Here is a 25,939-nt window from a genome sequence, read left to right as displayed (position 1 = left end):
TTTATTTGGTAAACACACGGTGAAGGGGGGCAGGTAAAGGGGCTGAGCTGGACCCAAGGAAAGAAACAAATATCAAAAAACACCCCTAAGCTAGACTAGCCTACTACTATACAGCTAGCTAACTAACCAAAAATAAAGTGGGTGGTCCTGCCAGTTTGAACTAGTGTTCTTAGACAAACTATTCCAACGGGTAGTGTATGCCCATGGGCGACTTGTCTAGGTACTCCCTTTTCCCACCATCAGACAAACAGTCAAACACCATAACAAAACAATACTCACAGGATAACGGACAAAGTGACATGTCGTTGCTAAACAAACCCAGAGATCTACAGAGAGATTGAGCTCATGAGAAAACAACTGACAGGGGTTTTAAACCAAGGGAAAGTGATAGGGTAAGGGAAAGGGAGCAGGTGTCTTCTGATTGGGGGATGACGATTGTCACCTGTGAGGGGAGAAGGTGAGAAAAGAAATACACGCAGGATACCTGTATCCGTAACACCTATGAAATGTCAGCTTTTCACAATTTCGTGTTGCCTTGTCTTTCCCCATATCTTTTCAGCACAACACCTATAAGAGAGATATCTATTCAGTCTAGTTGGCATTCTTCAAGACACCCATTTGAATGTGCAGGCATTGGCTATTCAGATTATTTTATTTTATCTTTTTAAAATAATTTTAAAAGATTTTTTAAGTAAACACACACTTTTGCAATATAGTAAATAGCCTGTTAACAGCATATTAACGTGTTAACCATTTATATGTTGGAGTCACGTCTCCAACTTAACCAAAAAATGTAAGTTAAAGAATAAGGTTAAGTCAGTGGATCAGATGAAACTATCCAAGCATTAGATACATCTCCTTTAAATGGAAAGTGAGCATGTTCAAGATAGCATGCAAAGGTCGCAGGTCTGTAGAGATCTTCACAATGGCTGTAATAATCTGTGATGAATTTCAAACAGCATTGATCACTTGCACCATGTACTTTTAATGTAATCTCAACTGTAATCCAGGTCATGACAAGTTGTTGTTTAATAACACATCTAAGGTACACTACCGGTCCAACGTTTTAGAACACCTACTCATTCAAGGGTTTTTCTTTATTTTTACTATGCCAAGAGCGTGCAAAGCTGTCAAGGCAAATGGTGGCTACTTTGAAGAATCTCAAATATATTTTGATTTGTTTAACACTTTTTTGGATACTACATGATTCCATATGTGTTATTTCATAGTTTTGATGTCTTCACTGTTATTCTACAAGGTCAAAAATAATGCAAATAAAGAAAAACCCTGGAATGAGTCTGTGTTCTGAAACTGTTGACCGGTACTGTATACATGTAAGGGGGTGCGTGCTGGTGGCAGGGAAGTCAGGCGCAGGAGAACGAACTTGGTTTAAACAGAGTATTTTAATAAATGCTCACAAACTCCGATAACCAACATATACAAAATAAAGAACGTGGGTACAAAACCCATCGCACACCAATACATACAAAGAACAATCACCGACAAGGACATGAGGGGAAGCAGAGGGTTAAATACACAACATGTAATTGATGGGATTGGAACCAGGTGGGATGGAAGACAAGACAAAACCAATGGAAAGTGAAAAATGGATCAGTGATGGCTAGAAGATCGGTGACGTCGACCGCCGAACGCCGCTCGAACAAGGAGAGGGACCGACTTCGGCGGAAGTCGTGACAATACAGTATGAAACATTGTATTCCCATTTGAACTTTGTGGTGCTTTTAAATGGTTGAATGTGCAATGATAACACAGTTAGATGACAACTAAACCAAAAATATGACATTGTTTTTCCATTGGAATTTGGTTTAGATTTTAGATGTCTGAAAGCACAGATATAAACCAGTGAGAATTCAACAAACTTCTGGCTGTCTTTTTGAGATGGTGAATAAATGTTGAAATCTCATTGATCAACGTTTCAACCAAATGTTATCTAAATGTCAACGTTGAAATGATGTGGTGTGCCCAGTGGTTAGTTATCTTTTCACCGGACCATTTAGAATTCCATTGTGACTGCCTGCCCCTGATTACTGAGGTAAACAGTTGATTCAAGTCAGTTGACGTTGTATTTCCCTTGTGAATGATACAATTCAGTGAAAAGAAATCATATCAAAATGGTGGAGGAACAACTAAAGAGACAGAGGATACTCAGTTACAGGGCCGGCCCTCCCATTAGGCAAGACTAGATGGTCGCCTATGGCAAAACTTGAATTTGGGCCGGCATTTTGGAAATTTTGCTGCTCCTGATTGGCTACTACGCCGCCTGCGGTGCACCAGCCACCAGCTCATAGTGGTTGCTGCAGTTCCCGCCCCCACCCCATTCCCGCTTCTCTCGAAGTTCACTCCCACTATCCTTGGTAGCTATGGTGATATGAGTGTGCTTTTACGGGATTATCCAATTGTGAAAAATGAATCAAAATGAATATGCCAATGAAACGATTGTAGTGTTTTTTTAATGTTTGCGTGTGATGAAGAGGATTAGTGATTAAGGCAGTACATAGCCTAGCGGGGATAGGAAGGGGGCGACAGGAGGTCCAGGGCCGGCCCTGCTCAGTTACCAAGCACATCACAGTATCTCGATGAATACAACAAGCATATAGAATCAGGCTAAAGCGTTAAATCGTCTTTCAGAGAAACTGTTGTATAAGCACCACACTTTCCTCTCAAGTTTACGACACGTCGTTCTCTTGTGAAAACATTCGGTCTTACGTCTATGATTTGTGCTTCTGTTACGTCACCCCTGCATATTACACATGGGCCCTTTCATAGCTCTAGCATTCCCTGTGTTTCTTCTTTCTCAGAAACTGACCCCAAATCAAACTCAGTGGGAGTCAGAGTCAGCGCTCTGTGAATTTATGGACACACGGCTTTACAAGCCCACTGTGGAGGGAAGGGACCTGCGCAGGATGAGTACCCAGGGCGGTGGGAGATGAGTGGGTCTCTGTGTCTGTGTCATGCCTGTGTGTCTGCTCTCCCTGGGTGATTGATGTGTTCTACATAAAGCAGGGCTCTGGCAGGGCTAGACGATCACAGGCTGGACCACTACATTTTTCCTCACAGCACTGTCACAGTCACATGGCACTGGCTTAGGAGTAGGTTAGTGGTGGTGGCAGGGCAGGATGTTAGGGAGAAGAGTGCACAGTCACAAGCCAATGGCTTTGAACCCTGTTGAGGGAACAGGTTAGTGGTGGGGGCAGCGCAGGATGTGAGGGGGAAGAGTGAGTCAAAATGAAGGGCATAGCAATGTGAAATGACTGTGCTATGTAGAGTACTGTTCTATCTGTACATTGACTGCTGTAACATCATCTCCTCTACTGATAGGGGGATACTTCTGTGCCTGGGGTCAATCTCTTTGGCCTTCCAGAACTATAGTTATCACAGTTATCCACTAGGGGTTCTATTCAATCCGTAGTGCTGAAGATCCACTTTGTAGCGCAATTGAGAATTAAAGGCATTCAAGATAAAAGCTGTATATGATGGCACAGTCGTAAATTACCTTTCAATTTTTACGCGGACCTTCTGGGACACTTCCACGATACGGATTGAAACCAGCCCTAGGTCTGATTAAGTACAGTCTGTACCAGACAAGTCAACATGGCCTGTCATGCACAGAATGGAAGGGGGAGGGTGGGTGAGCAGCAGAGGGGACTCAGTGAGCACTGAAGGACTAGGGTGTTCAGGGGGGTCCCCAGAGGAGAGGCTGTGGGATGGAGGGTGGACGGGGTTCCCAGAGGAAATGCTGTGGGACAGGGGGGAGACGGGGTATCCAGAGGAAAGGCTGTGGGACGGAGGGACGGGGTCCCCAGAGGAGAGGCTGTGGGACGGGGGAGGGGGTATCGAGGAAAGGCTGTGGGACAGGGGGAGACGGGGTCCCCAGAGGAAATGCAGAGGGGAGACGGGGTGAGGAAAGGCTGGGACAGGGGAGACGGGGTTCCAGAGGAAAGGCTGTGGGACAGGGGGAGACGGGGTAGGAGGGGCTGTTGGAAAGGCAGGGGGAGACGGGGTTTTTGAGGGGAGACCAGAGGAAAGGCTGTGGGACAGGGGGAGACGGGGTCCCCAGAGGAAAGGCTGTGGGACGGAGGGGAGACGGGGTATCCAGAGGAAAGGCTGTGGGACGGAGGGGAGACGGGGTATCCAGAGGAAAGGCTGTGGGACAGGGGGAGACGTATGCCAGGGGGAGACGGGGTATAGGAAAGGCTGTGGGACAGGGGAGAGACGGGGTATCCAGAGGAAAGGCTGTGGGACTGTGGGACGGAAGGGGACGGGGTTCCCAGAGGAGAGGCTGTGGGACAGAGGGACGGGGTGGGGACAGGGACGGGGTCCCCAGTTGCCACGGGGTCCCCAGGAGGGCTGGGGTCCCCAGAGGAGAGGCTGGGGACAGGGGGGGTCCCCAGAGGAGAGGCTGTGGGACGGAGGGACGGGGTTCCCAGAGGAGAGGCTGTGGGAGGAGGGGGGAGGGACTGGGTTCCAAGAGGAAAGGCTGTGGGACGGAGGGACGGGGTTCCCAGAGGAGAGGCTGTGGGAGGAGGGGCTGTTGGACAGGGGCGTTGCCATAGGAGGGGCTGTTGGACAGGGGCGTTGCCATAGGAGGGGCTGTTGGACAGGGGCGTTGCCATAGGAGGGGCTGTTGGACAGGGGCGTTGCCATAGGAGGGGCTGTTGGACAGGGGCGTTGCCATAGGAGGGGCTGTTGGACAGGGGCGTTGCCATAGGAGGGGCTGTTGGACAGGGGCGTTGCCATCGGAGGGGCTGTTGGACAGGGAGGAAACTGTTGCCCAGTGCTTACAGAGAGGGGGAGGGAGGTTGGAGGGTCTGGCTAGATAGCAGGTTAGAAGAGAATAGGACAGGACAGATGATTGGTTATACTGTAGATCAGGCTATGATTAGCTGGTTCAATAAAGATACAGCTGCTTTATCAGGTGGGAAGTGGCCAATAAATGTACACTAAGACACTGACATATTCAGGAGTGGCCTAAACGTCCTGTAGATTTACATGTTTGATCCACTTTTTATTGAATCTGAACAAGACTGGTCAGTGAGGAGACGACTAAATAACTTTGACTTGTTTGACTTAAGGTCAGGTTAAAGTGCTAGTTAATAACAAACAGGCTATTTAAATACCACTTGGACAGATGCATGTCATTTTCCGAATGGCTGGACAGTTGACCCTGTTTTTATGTCAAGCTGACGACACCTCAGTCTGATAACATGGGCTTTTGGCATTCCGTCCACTCCCTCAAAGGTCAAAGGGCTTTTAGTATGATGCCTTAGTGAGGGCCAGCTTGAACGCCTGTGAACGTCTTGAACAGCAGTTAAACATAATCCTGTTTGACTTTGGTCTAGTAAAGGGGTCGGGGGGGGGGGGTTGGAGGAATCTAGACGAAGTTATTGGGTCATATGGCGTGCGAAAGCCTCTGTTGTTCACCCCGCCCCTCCTGTATGGTTGGCAGAACCCTACAGCTGTGTGTAACAGGGACTGGTTAAACCCTACAGCTGTGTGTGACAGGGACTGGTTAAACCCAACAGCTGTGTGTGACAGGGACTGGTTAAACCCTACAGCTGTATGTGACAGGGACTGGTTAAACCCTACAGCTGTGTGTGACAGGGACTGGTTAAACCCTACAGCTGTATGTGACAGGGACTGGTTAAACCCTACAGCTGTATGTGACAGGGACTGGTTAAACCCAACAGCTGTGTGTGACAGGGACTGGTTAAACCCTACAGCTGTATGTGACAGGGACTGGTTAAACCCTCGTTCACACAGAAGCCAGCGCCCTGCACTGACGGCTTGCCACTTATTTTGAACCCCTCCACAGACTGGGAATAGAGGCTTGGTTTGGCGGGCCTACAGTGGGACTTGTTTTCCTTAGCTTTAACTGTGTCCTGCTCGTATCTCTGTGTGTGTGTGTGTGTGTGTGTGTGTGTGTGTGTGTGTGTGTGTGTGTGTGTGTGTGTGTGTGTGTGTGTGTGTGTGTGTGTGTGTGTGTGTGTGTGTGTGTGCGTGCGTGCGTGTGTGCGTGTGCGTGTGCGTGTGTGCGTGCGCACGCGTGCAGCCACAAAGTAGCAGACGATGTGCAGAGGCCTGAAAAAGCATTCTAACCCCGGCAGCTATCTGCGCCAAGGAGTACACTCAACCTCTATATCACTCTTCCCGCTCGCTCTCTCCCTGGCTGTGGCCAGTCTCAACCAGTTTTGTTCATCTTCTGCTGCCCTCATGAAGGAGAGCCACGCCTTCTAGAATAGAGCTAATAACATGGACGAAGAGAGACCCTGAGCAGGTCGCTCTGGGTTCACGTCTCCCTGAGACATTGTCAATGAGGAGTGCTTGCAGGTTCATCTCAGAGATGGGCAATGGGGCAGGCAGGGATGAGGACAGGGGCTGAATATCGTTCACATATCCTGTTAGCTCCTTGGTAGAGTCCTTGGTAGAGGTAGAGTCACTCTCGGTGAGACAGAGGAACCTACCCCCTTTTCCCTCGACCACCTTTCTCTCGACATGAGGCAGCTCTCACACTTCACTACTAGCATTATTCTAGCCATCTCCAAATCCTTGTTTAATCAGTGGGTGAGAGCCTGCTAACTAAAGCTTAGTACAAGAAGAACCTCTGCAGTTTGCCCCAATGACCTCTGCCTCCCTGTCTTTCTCTCTCCCTATAGGCCTCTGTGGGACAAAGATGGAGAGTGACTCAATTATAGAACAAGAGAATACAGAAAACTGAAGGAGCATGCTTCCTGTTAGGATTTGGCACGTGGGCAAGAAGAGAGAGAAGGTAAAAAAGTATTCATGTGCATAAATCATATTCCCCCTAAATCTTCTGGAGCTAAACATTTCATTAAAACAGTTGTATAACATTTAATTAAAACAGTTGTATAACATTTAATTAAAACAGTTGTATAACATTGGCCTTTTGCCCAGAGTTGGAAGACATCTCAAATCACCATTTCAACCTCTCTAATTTTGTTTCGGGTTTTGATCCCCTGGTGGCTTTCGTCAAACTGTCATTTACTCACAACCGAGGCTGTTGCTGAGAGATGATCAGAAACATAATCCAAAAAACCGTATGTAGCAGGTCCAGTCCTGGGGGATTGTTGTGCACCTCCTGCCTGCTCCATCCTCTAGACTCCCCTCATGGCCTGACCAAATGTCAACTGAGGTGACCAGCATGTTTACCGCTCGGTGTGGGCTGTGGAATTCAAACCGGACAGAACTACATTCGGGGTGGGGATGTGGTGCCAGGAAAATTCTGGAACATGAAACCGACATCGAGATACCTGGCATCACAACTAGGGCAACATATAATGTGAGCAGTGCATTGCAATACATCTGTTTAGAGGTATTTATACATTTATTCTGTTGTGGCATGTCTTGGACATTATTCGTTGTGGCTCTGACCCATCTGTTAAGTAAGGTGAAATAGTGAGGGCCCTAACTCTTTTACTGCAACGTGTTTGTAATCAATGGTGCTGTTTCCAATAATCAAAATATATTATATTACCAATCACACACACACTATTGTGTCCTTTATGATTTCTGTAAGGCATCACTTGTATTGTCCTGAGGCCATTCAGTACAGAGACCTTTTTATGATCCTCTGATAAACTCCACTCTCAGGACTGTTTCCCTTTCTTAAAGGTCATTCAGTCTCTCCACAGTGCCTTAATGAAAACCCACCTAGAGAAACTGGCAAACAGCATGGCCAGTTGACCCACTCCTCAACATTAAAAAAAAATATTTTGCATGTCGCCAGGGTAAAGGCCACTTGTCCGATCACATCCAGTCAATAAAGGACCCAATCTGGCATTCAGAGGTAGGCCCTGGGTAAGCAATCAAACAATGTCTGCACCACTTTGAAATGGTCACTTTTCACTTTTCATGTCAGTCTTTATTTAGGGTATCAACAGACAGTGTCCCTGTCCTGTTTCCAGCGAGGCCAGAGAGCTGAGTTCACTGCTCCATAAAGTGGCTGACAGAGCAGGATACATTTACCACCGAGTGTGTACTGAGAGCAAAATGTCAGGAGATAATATGACCTAAATACCCCCTCAGCCTTTGGCAGAAGTGATCTTTTTAAGGATGTGTTTTTATATTTTTATGATAGATAAAATTAAAGTGATGGAGGATTGTCATAGCTTGGGATTTAGTAGAGAAAAGAAAAGCCTATTTTTGGACGATCAGACTGCGGGGAATGTGCTTCACTATTGACAGGATTGATTTGAATGGGTTTATTATTGAGGAGTTTACTGAGTAGTGTACATAAAATATGCCTTTCCTGACTAATTCTTGGCCAGAAGAAATCTGTAAAGTCATAGTTATTAGTGTGTGGCGATAGTGTGCAGCAGTGTTATAAAGTACTTCAGTTAAAATATCTTAAGTAGTTTTTGGGGGTATCTGTACTTTACTGTTTATATGTTTGACTACTTTTACTTTTACTTCACTACATTCCTGAAAAAAATAATGTACTTTTTACCCCATATATTTTCCCTGACGCCCAAAAGTACTCGTTACATTTTGAATTCTTAGCAGGATAGGAAAATTGTCTGATTCACGCAGTTAAAGAGAAAATCGCTGGTCATCCCTACTGCATCTGATCTAGCGGACTTGCTAAACACATGCTTTATTTGTAAGTTATGTCTGAGTGTTGGAGTGTGCCCGTGGCTATCTGTAAATTTAAAAAACAAGAAAATCATGCCGTCTGGTTTGCTTAATATATAAGGAATTTTAAATTATTTATACTTTTACTTTTGATACTTAAGTATATTTGAGCAATTACATTTTGATATTTAAGTATATGTAAAACCAGATATTTGTTTTACTTTTAGTGAAGTAGGATTTTACTGGGTGACTTTCACTTTTACTTGAGTCGGTTTCTATTAAGATATCTTTACTTTTACTCAAGTATAACAATTGAGTACTTTTTTCACCACTGGTGTGCAGTGCCCTATTTGCAGTGGATGGTCTGACTCGGCCTCCCTACGATAAGAGTCAGCTCTTCTATGAGGGTGTTGTACAGAGATCTGTTACAGAGATGTGGAACTGTGTGATGGTGGATTCCAAACACAACACCCTGACACCTACCTAGAGCTTGTAGTTTTAAGTTCTCGTTGCACAGGTGATGTTCAATACCAGATACCAGATAGTCATACACAGATGCATGTTTTTATTAGTGAACCTTGTTTTCCATGAGGCAAGAAAACAGAGAACGGTATCATAGAAAAGTGGCTGATGGCTAGACGGGCTGGACAGGCACTGACACGGAGAGGTAAAGCAAAAAAAATAAACAAATGTTGTGCTGCCCTCAGGGATAGAGGGGAGGGAGAGGCTGGATATTGTATGACTGGAAAGAATGCCTGTGTGGAGCGGTGGGAAGAGGGGAATGGGCCATGTTCTTCTCTGGGACTGGCAGGCAGAGCTCTCAGGCTGTTTTGCTGTACTCAGTCATGGGGTGGTGGGGCGGGGGTGGTAGGTGAGGACAGGGTTTGTTGTGACTCAAGAGAAACAGATCGGGCAGAGAGGGCCTGATCCAAGAGGGAAGGCTGGACCATGAGTCAGCCATGTCTAAAATAGGAAGCTCATTCCCCCAGAGGGAGGAAGGTATAAAAAAAACACAGTAAAACACTCAGTCACCCCACCGCAGCTTCTTAAAACATAGCGTTAGGTTACACCATACTAAAACAGAGTGTTAAGTTATACTATACTAAACAGAGTGATAGGTTATACTATACTAAAACAGAGTGTTAAGTTATACTATACTAAAACAGAGTGATAGGTTATACTATACTAAAACAGAGTGTTAAGTTATACTATACTAAACAGAGTGATAGGTTATACTATACTAAAACAGAGTGTTAAGTTATACTATACTAAAACAGAGTGATAGGTTATACTATACTAAAACAGAGTGATAGGTTATACTATACTAAAACAGAGTGTTAAGTTATACTATACTAAAACAGAGTGATAGGTTATACTATACTAAAACAGAGTGATAGGTTATACTATACTAAAACAGAGTGATAGGTTACACCATACTAAAACAGAGTGTTAAGTTATACTATACTAAACAGAGTGATAGGTTATACTATACTAAAACAGAGTGTTAAGTTATACTATACTAAAACAGAGTGATAGGTTATACTATACTAAAACAGAGTGATAGGTTATACTATACTAAAACAGAGTGATAGGTTATACTATACTAAACAGAGTGATAGGTTATACTATACTAAACAGAGTGATAGGTTATACTATACTAAAACAGTGATAGGTTATACTATACTAAAACAGAGTATTAGGTTATACTATACTAAAACAGAGTGATAGGTTATACTATACTAAACAGAGTGATAGGTTATACTATACTAAACAGAGTGATAGGTTATACTATACTAAAACAGAGTGATAGGTTATACTATACTAAAACAGAGTGTTAAGTTATACTATACTAAAACAGAGTGATAGGTTATACTATACTAAACAGAGTGATAGGTTATACTATACTAAAACAGAGTGATAGGTTATACTATACTAAACAGAGTGATAGGTTATACTATACTAAAACAGAGTGTTAAGTTATACTATACTAAAACAGAGTGATAGGTTATACTATACTAAAACAGAGTGATAGGTTATACTATACTAAAACAGAGTGTTAAGTTATACTATACTAAAACAGAGTGATAGGTTATACTATACTAAAACAGAGTGATAGGTTATACCATACTAAACAGAGTGATAGGTTATACTATACTAAAACAGAGTGATAGGTTATACTATACTAAACAGAGTGATAGGTTATACTATACTAAAACAGTGATAGGTTATACTATACTAAAACAGAGTATTAGGTTATACTATACTAAAACAGAGTGATAGGTTATACTATACTAAACAGAGTGATAGGTTACACTATACTAAAACAGTGTTATCTTCCCCAGGAAGTAACCTACTTCCACATGGCATTATGTTCCCCTCCACTAGGCATTATGCCCCCTTCCACATGGCATTATGTCCCCCTCCACTAGGCATTATGCCCCCTTCCACATGGCATTATGTTCCCCTCCACTAGGCATTATGCCCCCTTCCACATGGCATTATGTTCCCCTCCACTAGGCATGGCATTATGTTCCCCTCCACTAGGCATTATGCCCCCTTCCACATGGCATTATGTTCCCCTCCACTAGGCATTATTCCCCCTTCCACATGGCATTATGTTCCCCTCCACTAGGCATTATTCCCCCTTCCACATGGCATTATGTCCCCCTCCACTAGGCATTATTCCCCCTTCCACATGGCATTATGTTCCCCTCCACTAGGCATTATGCCCCCTTCCACATGGCATTATGTTCCCCTCCATTTATGTCCCCCTCCACATTATGTTCCCCTCCACATGGCATTATGCCCCCTTTATGTTCCCCCTTCCACATGGCATTATGCCCCTCCACATGGCATTATGTTCATTATGCCCCCTCCACATGGCATTATGTTCCCCTCCACTATGCATTATTCCCCCTTCCCCCTCCACATGGCATTATGTTCCCCTCCACATGGCATTATGCCCCCCTTCCACATGGCATTATGTCCCCCTCCACTAGGCATTATGCCCCCTCCACATGGCATTATGTTCCCCTCCACATGGCATTATGTTCCCCTCCACATGGCATTATGTTCCCCTCCACATGGCATTATGTCCCCCTCCACATGGCATTATGTTCCCCTCCACATGGCATTATGCCCCCCTCCACATGGCATTATGTTCCCCTCCACATGGCATTATGTTCCCCTCCACATGGCATTATGTTCCCCTCCACATGGCATTATGTCCCCCTCCACATGGCATTATGTTCCCCTCCACATGGCATTATGTTCCCCTCCACATGGCATTATGTTCCCCTCCACATGGCATTATGCCCCCCTCCACATGGCATTATGTCCCCCTCCACATGGCATTATGTCCCCCTCCACATGACATTATGTTCCCCTCCACATGGCATTATGTCCCCCTCCACATGGCATTATGTTCCCCTCCATGTTCCCCTCCATGGCATTATGTCCCCCTCCACATGGCATGGCATTATGTTCCCATGGCATTATGTCCCCTCCACATGGCATTATGTTCCCCATCCACATGGCATTATGTTCCCCATCCCCTCCACATGGCATTATGTTCCCCCACATCCACATGGCATTATGTTCCCCTCCACATGGCATTATGTTCCCCCCCATGACATTATGTCCCCTCCACATGGCATTATGTCCCCCTCCACATGACATTATGTTCCCCTCCACATGGCATTATGTTCCCCATGGCATCCCCCTCCACATGACATTATCTCCCCCTCCACATGACATTATGTTCCCCTCCACATGGCATTATGTCCCCATCCACATGGCATTATGTTCCCCTCCACATGGCATGACTACGCCAGTTGTTAGAAATCCATTCCGTTGTGATTTGCTAGAGGGTGTCAGAGAAAAAGGACTTGAAACTGGAATGAGCTGATCTCCTCTGTGATGTGCAAGATAATGAAGGGCGGAGGCTGCTCTTACTCTCTGAAGTGGTTGGGAACATTATGGCCTCGCTGTCTAACGAACCAAACGGAGAAGAAAAACATCCGTATTGATATCACATATGAACAGCAGACTGCTAGCATGGTTTTAAAGAAGAGTGTGTGAGCTGGGGTTAGTGCAGGACCGGTGGCGGAAAAGAACATCACTTCTAAAATGCATCTAAACACAAATATCCCTTGTAATGGACTCTGACTCTATAAGGTTCTGAGACTAAGGCCGGGATTCAATGCAGGACTCAAGTAGAAACAATCCCCTGATACCTTCCTTTATGACAATGAGAAGCATGCTGCAATCAAAATGATGACATCACTGGAATAGAAAATGGGATTGAAAAGAAGGAAGTGAGCATGAGAACCGAGTCCTCGTGGCAGTCTGCCCATTGAAATCAAAACACGCTGAGGTTAAAGTTAACGTTCTTATTGTTTCTATTCGACTGTGACGCACTTTCCAACAATGAGGTTGACATTTCCTTCTCAAACATAATTCACTTAAGGGGCGGATTCCGATTGAGTTTACAACATTCTTGTGCACGCTTTTCTGACGCACTTCTCACTATTTGGTTCTCAGACTTACCTTATTCAGTCTAGTAACGGGCTATATAGGTGTGGCTACCTCGCACACTCTGATTACATTTCATTCAACAGCTGAAAACACTCCCACTTGCTGGCCAACAGAGTTAAAATTCAATAGGGGTTTCAGTACATTTATCTTAAGCCATTCCTTGGACTAGTAACCGAAAGGTTGCAAGTTCAAATCCCCGAGCTGACAATGTACAAATGTGTCGTTCTGCCCCTGAACAGGCAGTTAAACCACTGGCCGTCATTGAGAATAAGAATTTGTTCTTAACTGACTTGCCTAGTTAAATAAAGGTATAAAAAATATGGTGTAGATTTTGTCAACAGAACCAAGAAAACGGGTTCAGAATACTAACGATCAATGAAAGAAAGCCATCTAAACATATGCATATTCGTCTCCGTTTCAGCACCAATAGGTAGATTTAAAAATACTCTGATCTTGTAGATTATTTAGGTTTAGAAAAGTATTTATTAATCACAAAAAAACAGGTTTGGAGAGAACACATGATTGATAAACATGTACCTGTTAAGAAACTGACTGTTAGATATGTTACGGCTCCATGGATTGATGAGGAATTTAAAACTGTATGTTTATCAGGTGTTCTAAAACCTTTGACCGGTAGTGTAGGTGTCATAACCAGCCATAAAATAACACAATGTATGTTATGACAAGTTGTCAGCTGTTATGACATGGTTATGAACATGTCAATGGGTTATGACGCTGGGTGTCAAGTAAAGTGTTACCAAAAAAATCTGTTCAGTATTTACTAATACACAAGTTCTCCTTCAAATAATAAATACAGTGAATTACATTGTCAGATCGATACGAAATAAAGAAAACTGTGGTTTGATTCACTCAGAAAATTGCCACATTCTTCAACCCATGGTCATGTTGGAAGATCAGTTTACATAGAAATATAATAGGGAAAATAGTGTACAATAAACACGTACACTAACCATGGAACTGTGTGATGACATGGGCAAGTATTTCGCCATTGCATCGGGTTCAAACAGAGGCCCATTATCAGCAACCATCACTCCTATGCTCCAATGGCACGTTGTGTTAGCTAATCCAAGTTTATCATTTTAAAAGGCCAGTTGTTTCTAATCTAACATGGTCAGAGAAAACCAGGTAAATCTCTAAATAACATCCCGGTCCAATTCCTATGATGAGACAAGTTAAGTAAAGGTCCAGCATGTGGTCCATCCTAATTCAATGTGAATCAATAAAACGTGTCACATTTGATGTTCTTCTGTGCCATGTTGGGGGTCAGTGGCTGGTCCTGGAGAAGTGGGTCACCGTGACCTTTTAGCCATACTGTACCAGTCTAATCTCTGTACTCTTCCACTGTGAGTGACCTTTGATCTTCACAGGGGTCATGAACCCTGGAGCCCCCTGATGAGGAAAGGTAATTGAGTAACAGCGAGAAATTGACAAGAAACTGAAGATCTCGTACAACACTGTGTACTACTCCCTTCACAGAACAGCTCAACCTGGCTCTAACCAGAATAGAAAGAGGAGTGGGAGGCCCCGGTGCACATCTGAGCAACTGGCAGCTTCATTAAATAGAACCCACAAAACACCAGTCTCAGCGTCAACAGTGAAGAGGCAACTCCGGGTTGCTGGCCTTCTAGGCAGAGTTCCTCTGTCCAGTGTCTGTGTTCTTTTGCCCATCTGAATCTTTTATTTTTATTAGCAAGTCTGAGATATGTCTTTTTCTTTGCAACTCTGCCTAGAAGGCCAGCATCCCGGAGTCACCTCTTCACTGTTGACGTTGAGACAGGTGTTTTGCGGGTACTATTTAATGAAGTTGCCAGTTTAGGACTTGTGAGGCATCTGTTTCTCAAGCGAGACACTCTAATGTACTTGTCCTCTTGCTCAGTTGTGTACTGGAGCCTCCCACTCCTCTTTCTATTCTGGTTAGGGCCAGTTGGCGCTGTTCTGTGAAGGGAGTAGTACACAGTGTTGTACAAGATCTTCAGTTTCTTGGCAATTTCTCACATAGAATAGCCTTCATTTCTCAGAACAAGAATGGACTGACGAGTTTCAGAAGAAAGTTATTTGTTTCTGGCCATTTTGAGCCTGTAATCGAACTCACAAATGCTGATGCTCCAGATACTCAACTAGTCCAAAGAAGGCCAGTTTTATTGCTTCTTTAATCAGACAACAGTTTTCAGTTGTGCTAACAAAATTGAAAAGGGGTTTTCTAATGATCAATTAGCCTTTAAAAATGATAGTTTGGGAACCACTGGACTAGAGAAAGGCATAGATTAAATATTCGGTTTAGAAAGCCTCTTCCCGAAACTTGTGTGACATCTAGTTTCTAGAAAACCACTAACAATATGTGTGTCTTGTGTCTGGCCCACACTATTAGAATATTGAATACATTGGAGTGAAGTGTAAGTTCTAGGAATTACCGACAGGGGCGCTGTTGCACATTATGGAAGCTTTGGCTGTGTGTGTAGTGACTATATGGTAGTGAGAGCTTGTTTTCTTTCAAAATGAATGATCGTCATATAGGCTATGGGTATTTGAGCCTAACTAAATTAATGTCAGACTACCTGATGTAAATGATCATGTTTAAAAAACATCTTAATACAAATAACATATCTACTGAAGTTGGATTAGTGGTCTCATCAAGAAGAAAGAAATTAATGATTTTTTACAAAAGTTTATTAAACTCAAAAGAATAACTAGACAAAATGGTTACAATCATTCGGGATATTCATACAATATCTAGAGACGATCATGCCCAACAAACTGTAAAGACAAAGGAGAAATTAGACTTACAAATAGAGAATAAAACACATTCAAATGAGTAATATTGCACTTTGTTTCTAAAACATTTTAGATCCACTTTCCCATTCTTAGCATTTTGATTCCTCACTTAACACTGGACTGACTACACCAAACAACGGACTATAGAATCGACCAACCTGAAACTGATTTAAGCTTATTCATTTTTCTTTTAACTTGATACAGATTCCCTAAGATAAAAATCACAGCAAAAAAATAAATAAAAAATAAATAAGTGAGAGGGATTTTATCTTAGAATATCGATCTATTCCACTTGTTAGCTGATTCATTCTCAGTGGGGGAGGGAAGGTTGCTGATCCACAGCTGTTCCATGAAGCTGAGAGGTGAGTAGAACTAAATGGGGTGGTCTGACTGGAAAACAAACCATCAATACCCTAGTACATTATCTAGCCAAGCCATCAGTAAAGACGTTCAGACAAATGCACAATGAAAAAGGCTCGTCCAGGGATCGTCATTTCTTTTACGGACTATTTTTTTTATTCCCTTTTTGTTCCTTTTACAAACTTAAAATGACTAATACATACAGACACAGAACAGAGAAAAAAAAAGGGTAAGGTTGTAAATTGTTTAGACATTCGATAATGAAGCATCATAATTAGGTCAGATCTGTGTCAAGGCCACTAAGATAAGATCACTTGAATTCCTAGTTTGTTGTTACTGTAAGCAGTATCCTTATATTTGCTAGCTGGATCTTAACAGAGCACAAAAACATAACATACACGCTTGTGTCAACTTATTCAAAACTGTCAACTTTTTTTTAAAAAGTCTCTAATCTTAGAAGATGAAATAATGCATTCATGTCCATCACAACACTGCTTGACTACATTTCTCATCAGAAAGTATTATGTGTTACCAGACTTTGTACAGACCTCCCACCATCGATGCTAGGTTATTTGTTTTTATTGTCAAAAAGTGCCTCTTTAAGACGATGCCAGAGCTCTGGTCTAGCTGGTCTAGGTGTTGAATGAGTTTGAAAACCAATGTATTACTCATGTCAACCTACCACTATTTGTTCTGGCCAGTTTGAGTGGAGCTTTAGCAACATCTAACATAGTGGAGGCTGGTGGGAGGAACAATAGGAGGGGTTTATTATAATGGCTGGAATGGAATAAAAGAACGGGGTCAAACATGTGGTTTCTATATGTTTGATACCCTTCCATTAATTCCAGCCATTACAACGAGCCCATCCTCCTATAGCTCCTCCCACCAGCCTCCATTATTCCCCAGCAGTTTGCCAGGCTGGGTTTGCATCTGCCCCATTTTTAGAAGCAGATCATACCATGTGCTCTTACTTTTTTAGATATATAATTCTAGCATTTCAGTCTTCACTGGTCTGGAAAATGAAGTCGGCAAGTGAAGTAGGACAAAAAGGGAATGTTGTTGGTCTTCGGTAGCTATCTTGCTGCTCTGTGTATTCCTCTTCTCTCTTGTTTTGGTAATATACTATTTTAAAATATGAGAAATCCTCCTTTTACTATTTCAAACAGTGCAATTAAAACATCTTGGGTTTTTTTGCCAAGTGAGAAGACCACCTATTACAGTGTTTTTTTTGCCAGTATGTAAGCCTGAGTCGCTCTGTGCTGTGAGTAGAGGGACGGGGACACTGAGGATGGGCATTCTAATATGTTCCACACGCACGCATACACATACACACACTGACAAGTCTCTGCATCTAATGCTCTACTTGAGTGGCAAAGTGCTGGCCTGAGGCTCCTCTACTCCAGAACACAGTGCAACATAAACACAAAGCAACATATGATCGGATCGAAGGCATTCTAAGTTGGGAACTAAATCAAAAGACAGAATCTAGTAAAGTAAAAAGGAAGCCAACTGAGGAGACATTGAAAAATAGCCTTTGAATGGAGAGTGTGCTGCTGCTTTCAAGTCCTGTCTACACGTCATTAAGGAAATGTGACCAAGAAAAAGAACATCTTAAAACAGATTAAACAAGGTCAGTGCATTGTTTCTGTCCTTTTCAGTCTTGCGTTCCCCCAAGTATCTATGTTCTCTGCGTTGTTCGAAGTTGTGCGGATAAGGAGTCTAGGCGTTAAGCCTGCAGTCTCTTTCGTCCAGCATGTTACTAGGCTGAAAAAAACATTAGGGATCATTTTTTCTTCTTCAAAACAGAACTACACAACTTAAGCCAAGAATAACATGTGCAAAAATCCCTCATGAGACAGGAGGGTAGTCTCTCTGCTGATGAGCTCTTCAGACAGGAAGAGGGTAGTCTCTCTGCTGATGAGCTCTTCAGACAGGTGGAGGGTAGTCTCTCTGCTGATGAGCTCTTCAGACAGGTGGAGTGTAGTCTCTCTGCTGCTGAGCTCTTCAGACAGGAGGAGGGTAGTCTCTCTGCTGCTGAGCTCTTCAGACAGGTGGAGGGTAGTCTCTCTGCTGCTAAGCTCTTCAGACAGGTGGAGGGTAGTCTCTCTGCTGCTCAGCTCTTCAGACAGGTGGAGGGTAGTCTCTCTGCTGCTGAGCTCTTCAGACAGGAAGAAGGTAGTCTCTCTGCTGCTGAGCTCTTCAGACAGGAAGAAGGTAGTCTCTCTGCTGCTAAGCTCTTCAGACAGGAAAAAGGTTGTCTCTCTGCTGCTCAGCTCTCCAGACAGTGGTGCTTATATTGTTTTCTCTTCTTCCTGTTTCTTCTTTTTTTTCTGCTCAGATTTCGACATGACAGTTCTGCTCTGTGTGAGAGCCATGTCTGTATGCCATGGTTACAGAACAAAGCAGGATATTAAGAGCTATAGGCAGACAGGGCCCTGGCACGGCATCATCACACCACCAAGGCGGTCTCCACTACAGGGGTTTCTTTTTACACAGGTCAGGTGTGTGTTTGTCTAGCCATGCCCCGGCCAGGCAGGCTGCCAGGAAGTCTTCCTGTACTGACTTCCTGTGCCTCTCTCTGTGGGAGGGGCTTCGTTCAACCGTGGTATCACCCATGTTTGTTTCTTTGTTTTGTTTTCTCTCAACATCGACGGCGGCATGCGAACACTGTCGCTGGGGGGGATAAAACAAAAACAGAGCCGACTAGAAACGCCCGAAACATCTCCGGGCGGGGCTCTGAGTTTCCTTCAGCGTGATGGACAGGTGTCAGATCTCCTCTCCTCTGTCCGGCTGGCTTGATCAGGATTGGGATCAACCTGGCGGAAGTGAAGGAAACACTGCTTTAATGACTGGAACGGCACCTCTCGGCTACCAGACTTGAATATGTTCACTAAGTGCAGTGTGTAAAATAGTTAGTCTTAGTAGTGGGTGTACGTTTTGCTGATGCGTACCTCAGAGTAGAGAGGAGGGGGCTGGAAGCGGAACTCCTGGATGTAGGCAAAGAGTGATCCCTCCAACTCATCCCTGGCTGAGGTCACCTCCAGGCTCCGTCTCTGCTCCTCTGTCATGATCTCGGCATAGCTTGGTGGGGCTTCAGGGCGCTCTGGCAGGGTCATGCCTAGCCAGCTCATGGTCATGCTGCACTGGCTGCTGACACTGGAGGTGCGGCTGCCGACGGGGTGCAGCGGGATGGTGCCGATGATCAGTGGCAGGTTCAGAGACAGGTTCATGGCTCCGGGGATGTCCACGTACACCTGGAGAGGGTGAGCAGCACACAACAAACAGAGGGTAAGTACTGTAGCTCCACCTTCACTGAACAACACACCTGTGTGATCTACAGTGTTACACTCCCTCTGTATGGGAGGTAATCTCATGTGGGTGTTCCACTGATGCAAGGGAATGCCTGAAGCAGTCTGACAGGGTATAGAGGTCATTAGCACCTCTATGACAACTGTTGCCACAGATATTGTAGACTCATCCTCTTAACTGCATATGGAGAGAACATCTGGTACAATGACAATGTCTTTGCCAAAGCTACCTAGGTACAGAGGAAAACTTAAGAGAGCTTTCTAGGAACTCAAGAAACCTTTGGAAATGTGCCTAGTACCAATGTGATATGTGGCCCATAACAATGTCTTGACATTTTACATCACTCCATATTTATATGTTCAGATTTACCTCAACGTGATTAAGTCTTTTGACAATTGTCACCACCACATTAGAGATGAGTAATTGGATAGAGAAAGAGAAGTGGAGGGAGAAAGAGAAGGTGAGAGGGAGAGAGAGAAGTTGAGAGGGAGAGAGAGAGAGAAGATGAGAGTGAGAAAGAGCAGATGAGAGGGAGAAAGAGAAGTGGAGGGAGAAAGAAGTTGAGAAGGTGAGAGGGAGAAAGAGAAGTGGAGAGGGAGAAAGAGAAGTGGAGAGGGAGAAAGTGAAGGTGAGAGGGAGAATGAGAAGATTAGAGGGAGAAAGAGACGTTGAGAGGGAGAAAGAGAATGTGAGAGAGAGAAAGAGAATGTGAGCAGGATAAAAAGAAAGTGAGGGAGAAAGAGAAGGTGAGAGGGAGAGAGAGAAGGAGAAGGTGAGAGGGAGAAAGAGAAGGTCAGAGGGAGAAGGAGGTCAAAGGGAGAAGGAGGAAGAGAGGGTCTGCCCAGGTCAGTAGCTGTACTCACCATGAGAGAATACTGCACTCGGATGATGCTGCAGTTCAAGATGGAGGGAGAGACGGGGGGGATCTTCAGCATTTTGCCACTCCACGTCTCCGTCTTGCCCGAGGACAGCGACTCCCCTCGGAGGTTGGCCACCAGCTGTTTGACCTCCTTCAGTTTACCTTTGGCTTTGAAGGTCTGTGTTTGGTAAATGGCTGCCTTTGGCACGACCATGCGAGAGGAACAATTCTCGATCTCGGCAAAGATCTGAATTGACTCTCCTGCAAAGACAAGAAAGAAGGGGTTTAGTTAAATCGGTCCAAAGATCCTTTGATTGAGATGTCATCATCAAACGTAATACGGCAGTCATCTATAGTCATTTACCTACAAGAGTGACAAATGACTAATCAATTCGAGTGACAAAGTTAGGGTGTTCTCCTCACCTGGGGTATATCCCTTCCTTTCGATTTTGGCACTTAAGGAGATTGGACCTGAGGTGCAGAACCAGCAGCATAAAGTCTTGTCTTTCGTACCTGCCTGGGGTGACTGTGAAACAGACAGGAAAAACAATGGAATGTAAGAGCTTGAGAATGAGGCTTCCTTGTTCCTTTTCTCAATCTTCCCCGGGGGGATCCACAGCACCTGAGGCCCGTCACTCAAAAACATGGAGAAAAAAAAAAATTCTTTCCATAAACCCGGGAAGACATGTTTAGGCAGTAGAGGTCATCACCATACTAAGTGGCTGTCACAGAACATTAAAGATCAATTCACCCTTGACTGTGATTTAACATCTATACATGACCAACAACACCGCTTTGTTTGAAACATCTTTTGAATTTGTTGATTTCTCTACTTTACCAACTGACCATAACATAATCTGTGATAGGTTTTATTTTAAAATATATAAATATTTAACCTTTATTTAACTAGGCAAGTCAGTTAAGAACAAGTTCTTATTTACAACGACGGCCTAACACGGCCAAACCCAGAATCGAACCAGGGACTGTAGTGACGCCTCGTGCATTAAGATGCAGTGCCTTAGACCACTGTGCCACTTGGGAGCGTATGGCCCAAATGAGGGGTTTTTCACAAGACATGTCCACTGGTGTCCTCTGTGCTATGGGTTTGGGGTCCACTAGTAAAACAAAAAATGTGTGACTAGCACATTCTGCCACAGAATGGCATTTGCTAATTCTTTCTATATCTAGGCAACACCTGTAACTAAGCACTTGTCATACTTCCACATTTAAGTCTCTCTCTTGGCTGCCAATGGAAATAGATCTCTGCTGCCCACTGAAACATTTAACAAGACCCTAAAAGTTCACAACGCACAAACATACAGACACTGTACAGCAGACAGATCCGTGAGCTCACCAGGAGTAAAGGAGTGTTTATGTCGATGTGTTCAAACACTGTAAATTCTTTCTTGGTCTTCATGGGCAGAAACCATGGCCTGTGTAGCTCGGCCTTCACCCAGTAACGCACGCTGCCGTGCTTCCCTTCCAACGAGGTAGCCAGAGGTCTGTGAGAGATAAGAGAGGGGACAGAGAGAGACAAGGAGGTACAAAAACAGGTCATTTTTGGACAACATAAAGCCAGCCTCTAGCGCAATCTTCAACTAAGGAAAGACATAAAGACATTCAATAGAATTTTTTTTCGTTAAGTCAGTTTTTTGATAAGTTAGGTGTATATACTCACGTCTGTGGAAGCTCAAGGCTGAATGCATACTCGTGTCTTCCTGAATGGATAGTGGTGAGTCCTTCTTCTGAGTTGTCCTCATCTGAAACAACAGAAGGACAATATTCCAACACATGTATACCATACCTGGGAAATGTGCAGTATGACGTCACCTACGTATTACAACACAGATATAACACACTGATAAAACCCAATAACACCACAAGAGAGAGCACAATATAACTATTAATATCATTATTGGACACCAGGAAGGCACTGAAAGGTCTGTAATATGAGAATGATGAGAGAAAAAGGTTAAAATGTGAAATGATCTCTGCAATTAAAGATCTTTCTAGAAACATATTTAGTTATCGAGCAAAAACCTTAAAGTCCCGAACAATAACACTGACACATTGTGTAAGTCAGTATTGAAAGAGAGAACATATATAACATATATTGTTTAATAAAAGCCCCAATTTTGAACTGTAAAATATATAATCTAATTCATATTACTCTGAAAGTATGGAGTATTCTTCCTTATGTAGTGTAATATGGAGAGATGAGTTTGGTGTTCTGTGATTAATTACACATTATATGATCAGTAGGAAAATATATCTTGCTGTGTGCTATTTGAAAGCAACGCGCTTTAGAGCGGGATCTCGGTTTCCTCTAGCTCAGCAATCCTCCCAGCCTTAGCAGCAGCGGAGTCGTGGTAAACAACTGCCGAGCTGTCACTCAAAAGCAGACTGGAGCAGGAGAAGACCGGCCTAAACCGGAGCGAGCAGCTTCCCCAACCCAGCTCTCTCATTAAGCATTCACTGTGCGGCATTCAGTCAGTGGTTCACTATCAGGGACAACCCCCTCAAGATCTGAAGCGTGTAAATTACTGCAGCATGGACCAGGGATTGTAAGAGACAGGAAAGAGGAATGAAAAAGACGACAGACAAAGAAGCAATTCAATTAATTAAACCTTTATTAAGCGCCACTGAGATCCATAAACTACATACATTATTTTAATAAAGCCACAGAAGGAAGGCATTGACCATTTCAAGAAACCGAATCAAACTATTCAACAATAGATATAAAACATTAACAACATATGCATACATTATTCCCCATACAGAGACAGATCAAATACATAATTTTCACCATCAAGAAACAAATTACAGTCTGTAAACTAATTTCAAATGCAATTATGCATTTACAGACAATACCCAGGAGCAGCCAATAAGTGTTTGGGCTACACTGTAGCCTACAAAATGAAATACCTCATGGCAAGCATTTCCACCCCATATTCAATTAAGCTACTTAAATTCTCAGACTGACTTTTCTATCCACAATCAGCTGAAAGATCTACTACTTACATTTGCAACAGACTAACAAACCTTTTCTACTGCTTAGGATCACCGAGTTTCAGTGGTGTAAATTGAAAGTGAACAAAAACAGGGCTACATTTATCATCCGCAGATAGGCTATAGTGTTGTGTATTCAGATAGGCTATAGTGTTGTGTATTCAGATAGGCTATAGTGTTGTGTATTCAGATAGGCTATAGTGTTGTACATTCAGATAGGCTATAGTGTTGTGCATTCAGATAGGCTATAGTGTTGTGCATTCAGATAGGCTATAGTGTTGTGTATTCAGATAGGCTATAGTGTTGTGCATTCAGATAGGCTATAGTGTTGTGCATTCAGATAGGCTATAGTGTTGTGCATTCAGATAGGCTATAGTGTTGTGCATTCAGATAGGCTATAGTGTTGTGCATTCAGATAGGCTATAGTGTTGTGTATTCAGATAGGCTATAGTGTTGTGTATTCAGATAGGCTATAGTGTTGTGTATTCAGATAGGCTATAGTGTTGTGTATTCAGATAGGCTATAGTGTTGTGCATTCAGATAGGCTATAGTGTTGTGCATTCAGATAGGCTATAGTGTTGTGCATTCAGATAGGCTATAGTGTTGTGCATTCAGATAGGCTATAGTGTTGTGCATTCAGATAGGCTATAGTGTTGTGCATTCAGATAGGCTATAGTGTTGTGCATTCAGATAGGCTATAGTGTTGTGCATTCAGATAGGCTATAGTGTTGTGTATTCAGATAGGCTATAGTGTTGTGTATTCAGATAGGCTATAGTGTTGTGCATTCAGATAGGCTATAGTGTTGTGTATTCAGATAGGCCTGGTAATTGTACAACTTCTAGTTCATAGCCAAGTGCAGGACTTAATGCACCATTCATTTGATATCTGAATGTTGCTTATATTAGGCTACATAGTAGCACTAAACACGAGACATGCCTACACATTAAGGAATAAAAGAAATGGAACGAATGCTATTTTTCTTTTTATGAAACTTTGTAAACCTTGTGCTGGCAGTTCGGATAAATTGCAGGTTTCTCTGTCACTTTCCGCAAAAGCATTAGGTCATTGGAAGACACATGAGCACTTCAGCCAATCAGCGGAGAGAAAGCACAGTCCCTTAAACCCCCACACATCCAGTTTCTGAACAGGATTGAACCGCTTTGAACAATGGGTGGAAACTTATGAAAAGATTAATTGTTAAACATGACAAGATCGCTCGATAAAAACGATTTTCTTTTTAGTAAAACTACAAATATGTAAACGGAGACTGCTATGTACCTCAATGTACTGTGTTGATTAAACGTTGTAATTTATATCATTGTTATAATAGGCTACAATGAAGGAAGGATAGAGACCACTGTCATTCAGTCTGCAGCTCAGACGTTGCTAACTTAATAGATGTTATTAATCATGTAGGCCTTTTCAAGCACAGGCTAATTCTAAAGTATCATGATAAAATAAATTCCCATATCTTAAATTATTTCATTGAAGAACATCCTACTGTAGTTTTAAATGTCTCGAGGATAATTTGACCTGCAATACATGCTGGTGCCCATATGCATGTGTTATAGCCAGTAATAAACCAAATAAAAAGGTGTTGTGATTGTGATGCTGGTTCACAGATCGTCCCCAATCTTTATCTGTTATGCATTCAATTGTGTTCATTATTAGCGAGTCTGTAACGTATAACGTTAGGTTGACAGCACAACAGCATCATCTGTGAGGATCCTCAAGACCCACAATGACTAGTCTACACAGAGCATCTCAGGAAGAAAATGTGATTTCTTTAGCTACAAATATGGTTGTATTAGGCTATCTTACCTCTTTCATGTCCAATTAGGATGTCTTTATGGTTTAGATATTCCACTTCTTCTGTGTAATTTTGCGTATAGGCAGTGTTAGATCCAGCATTTCGGGATTCAGTCCAACGAACTTTTGCAAATCCCTTTGCTTGAATTTTAAGAGATTTCACACGGATTTCTCCGGTGACTTCGATGATAACCCTACCTGAGACGGAATCCCCGCTTGCGAAAACGGGGACATTGCTGTCATTGAGACAGTCGTAGCTTACGGTGAAGCTCTTTACCTTTCCTAGCACCATGGTGGGAAAATATCTACCTACAAATAAAAATCTATGAAAAATAATCTCATAAGAAAAAATGCACTATTCTAACACTGATCAATATTTTTGCCCTGCAAAAGCAGTGGGCATGATCAGTGCATTCTTTGACAACAGTTCATTGAGATGTGAAGGCTAATAACAGCAGTAGGTGCTGCTATCGTCCGCCCTTCCGCGCGTTGGTCTCTAGTCAAAGACAAGGAACTTTCGTCGCTCAGCTCACTTTAAGCGAGGATTTTGTGAAAAACAACCTATAGAGCATGCGCAGAACTTTATCTGCCCTCTCCTTCCGCCTAATGAAACAAGGAAGAGAGCTGAAGCAGTGAGCCAAATAACAAGTTTG

The 25,939-nt window shown here is 43.2% G+C and overlaps 1 protein-coding gene across 1 annotated transcript; it reads right to left on the bottom strand.

Moving 5' to 3' along the window:
* Positions 1–15,816: 15,816 nt before the first annotated feature.
* Positions 15,817–25,804, bottom strand: LOC118392876 (arrestin domain-containing protein 3-like). The gene is made up of 7 exons (XM_035784869.2): positions 25,299–25,804; positions 22,146–22,227; positions 21,822–21,969; positions 20,891–20,993; positions 20,472–20,728; positions 19,251–19,553; positions 15,817–19,115 (listed from the first exon to the last, which is right to left on the bottom strand). The coding sequence occupies exons 1-7, from the start codon at positions 25,576–25,578 to the stop codon at positions 19,047–19,049; spliced, it is 1,242 nt and encodes a 413-aa protein (XP_035640762.1). The 5' UTR covers positions 25,579–25,804; the 3' UTR covers positions 15,817–19,046.
* Between the last annotated feature and the right edge of the window lie 135 nt (positions 25,805–25,939).

The sequence above is a fragment of the Oncorhynchus keta genome, chromosome 14, assembly GCF_023373465.1.
Source record: "Oncorhynchus keta strain PuntledgeMale-10-30-2019 chromosome 14, Oket_V2, whole genome shotgun sequence".
NCBI classification, from domain to species: Eukaryota; Metazoa; Chordata; class Actinopteri; order Salmoniformes; family Salmonidae; genus Oncorhynchus; species Oncorhynchus keta.
Note: the sequence above shows the minus strand (reverse complement) of the source record. Positions and strands in the feature narration are given on the sequence as shown.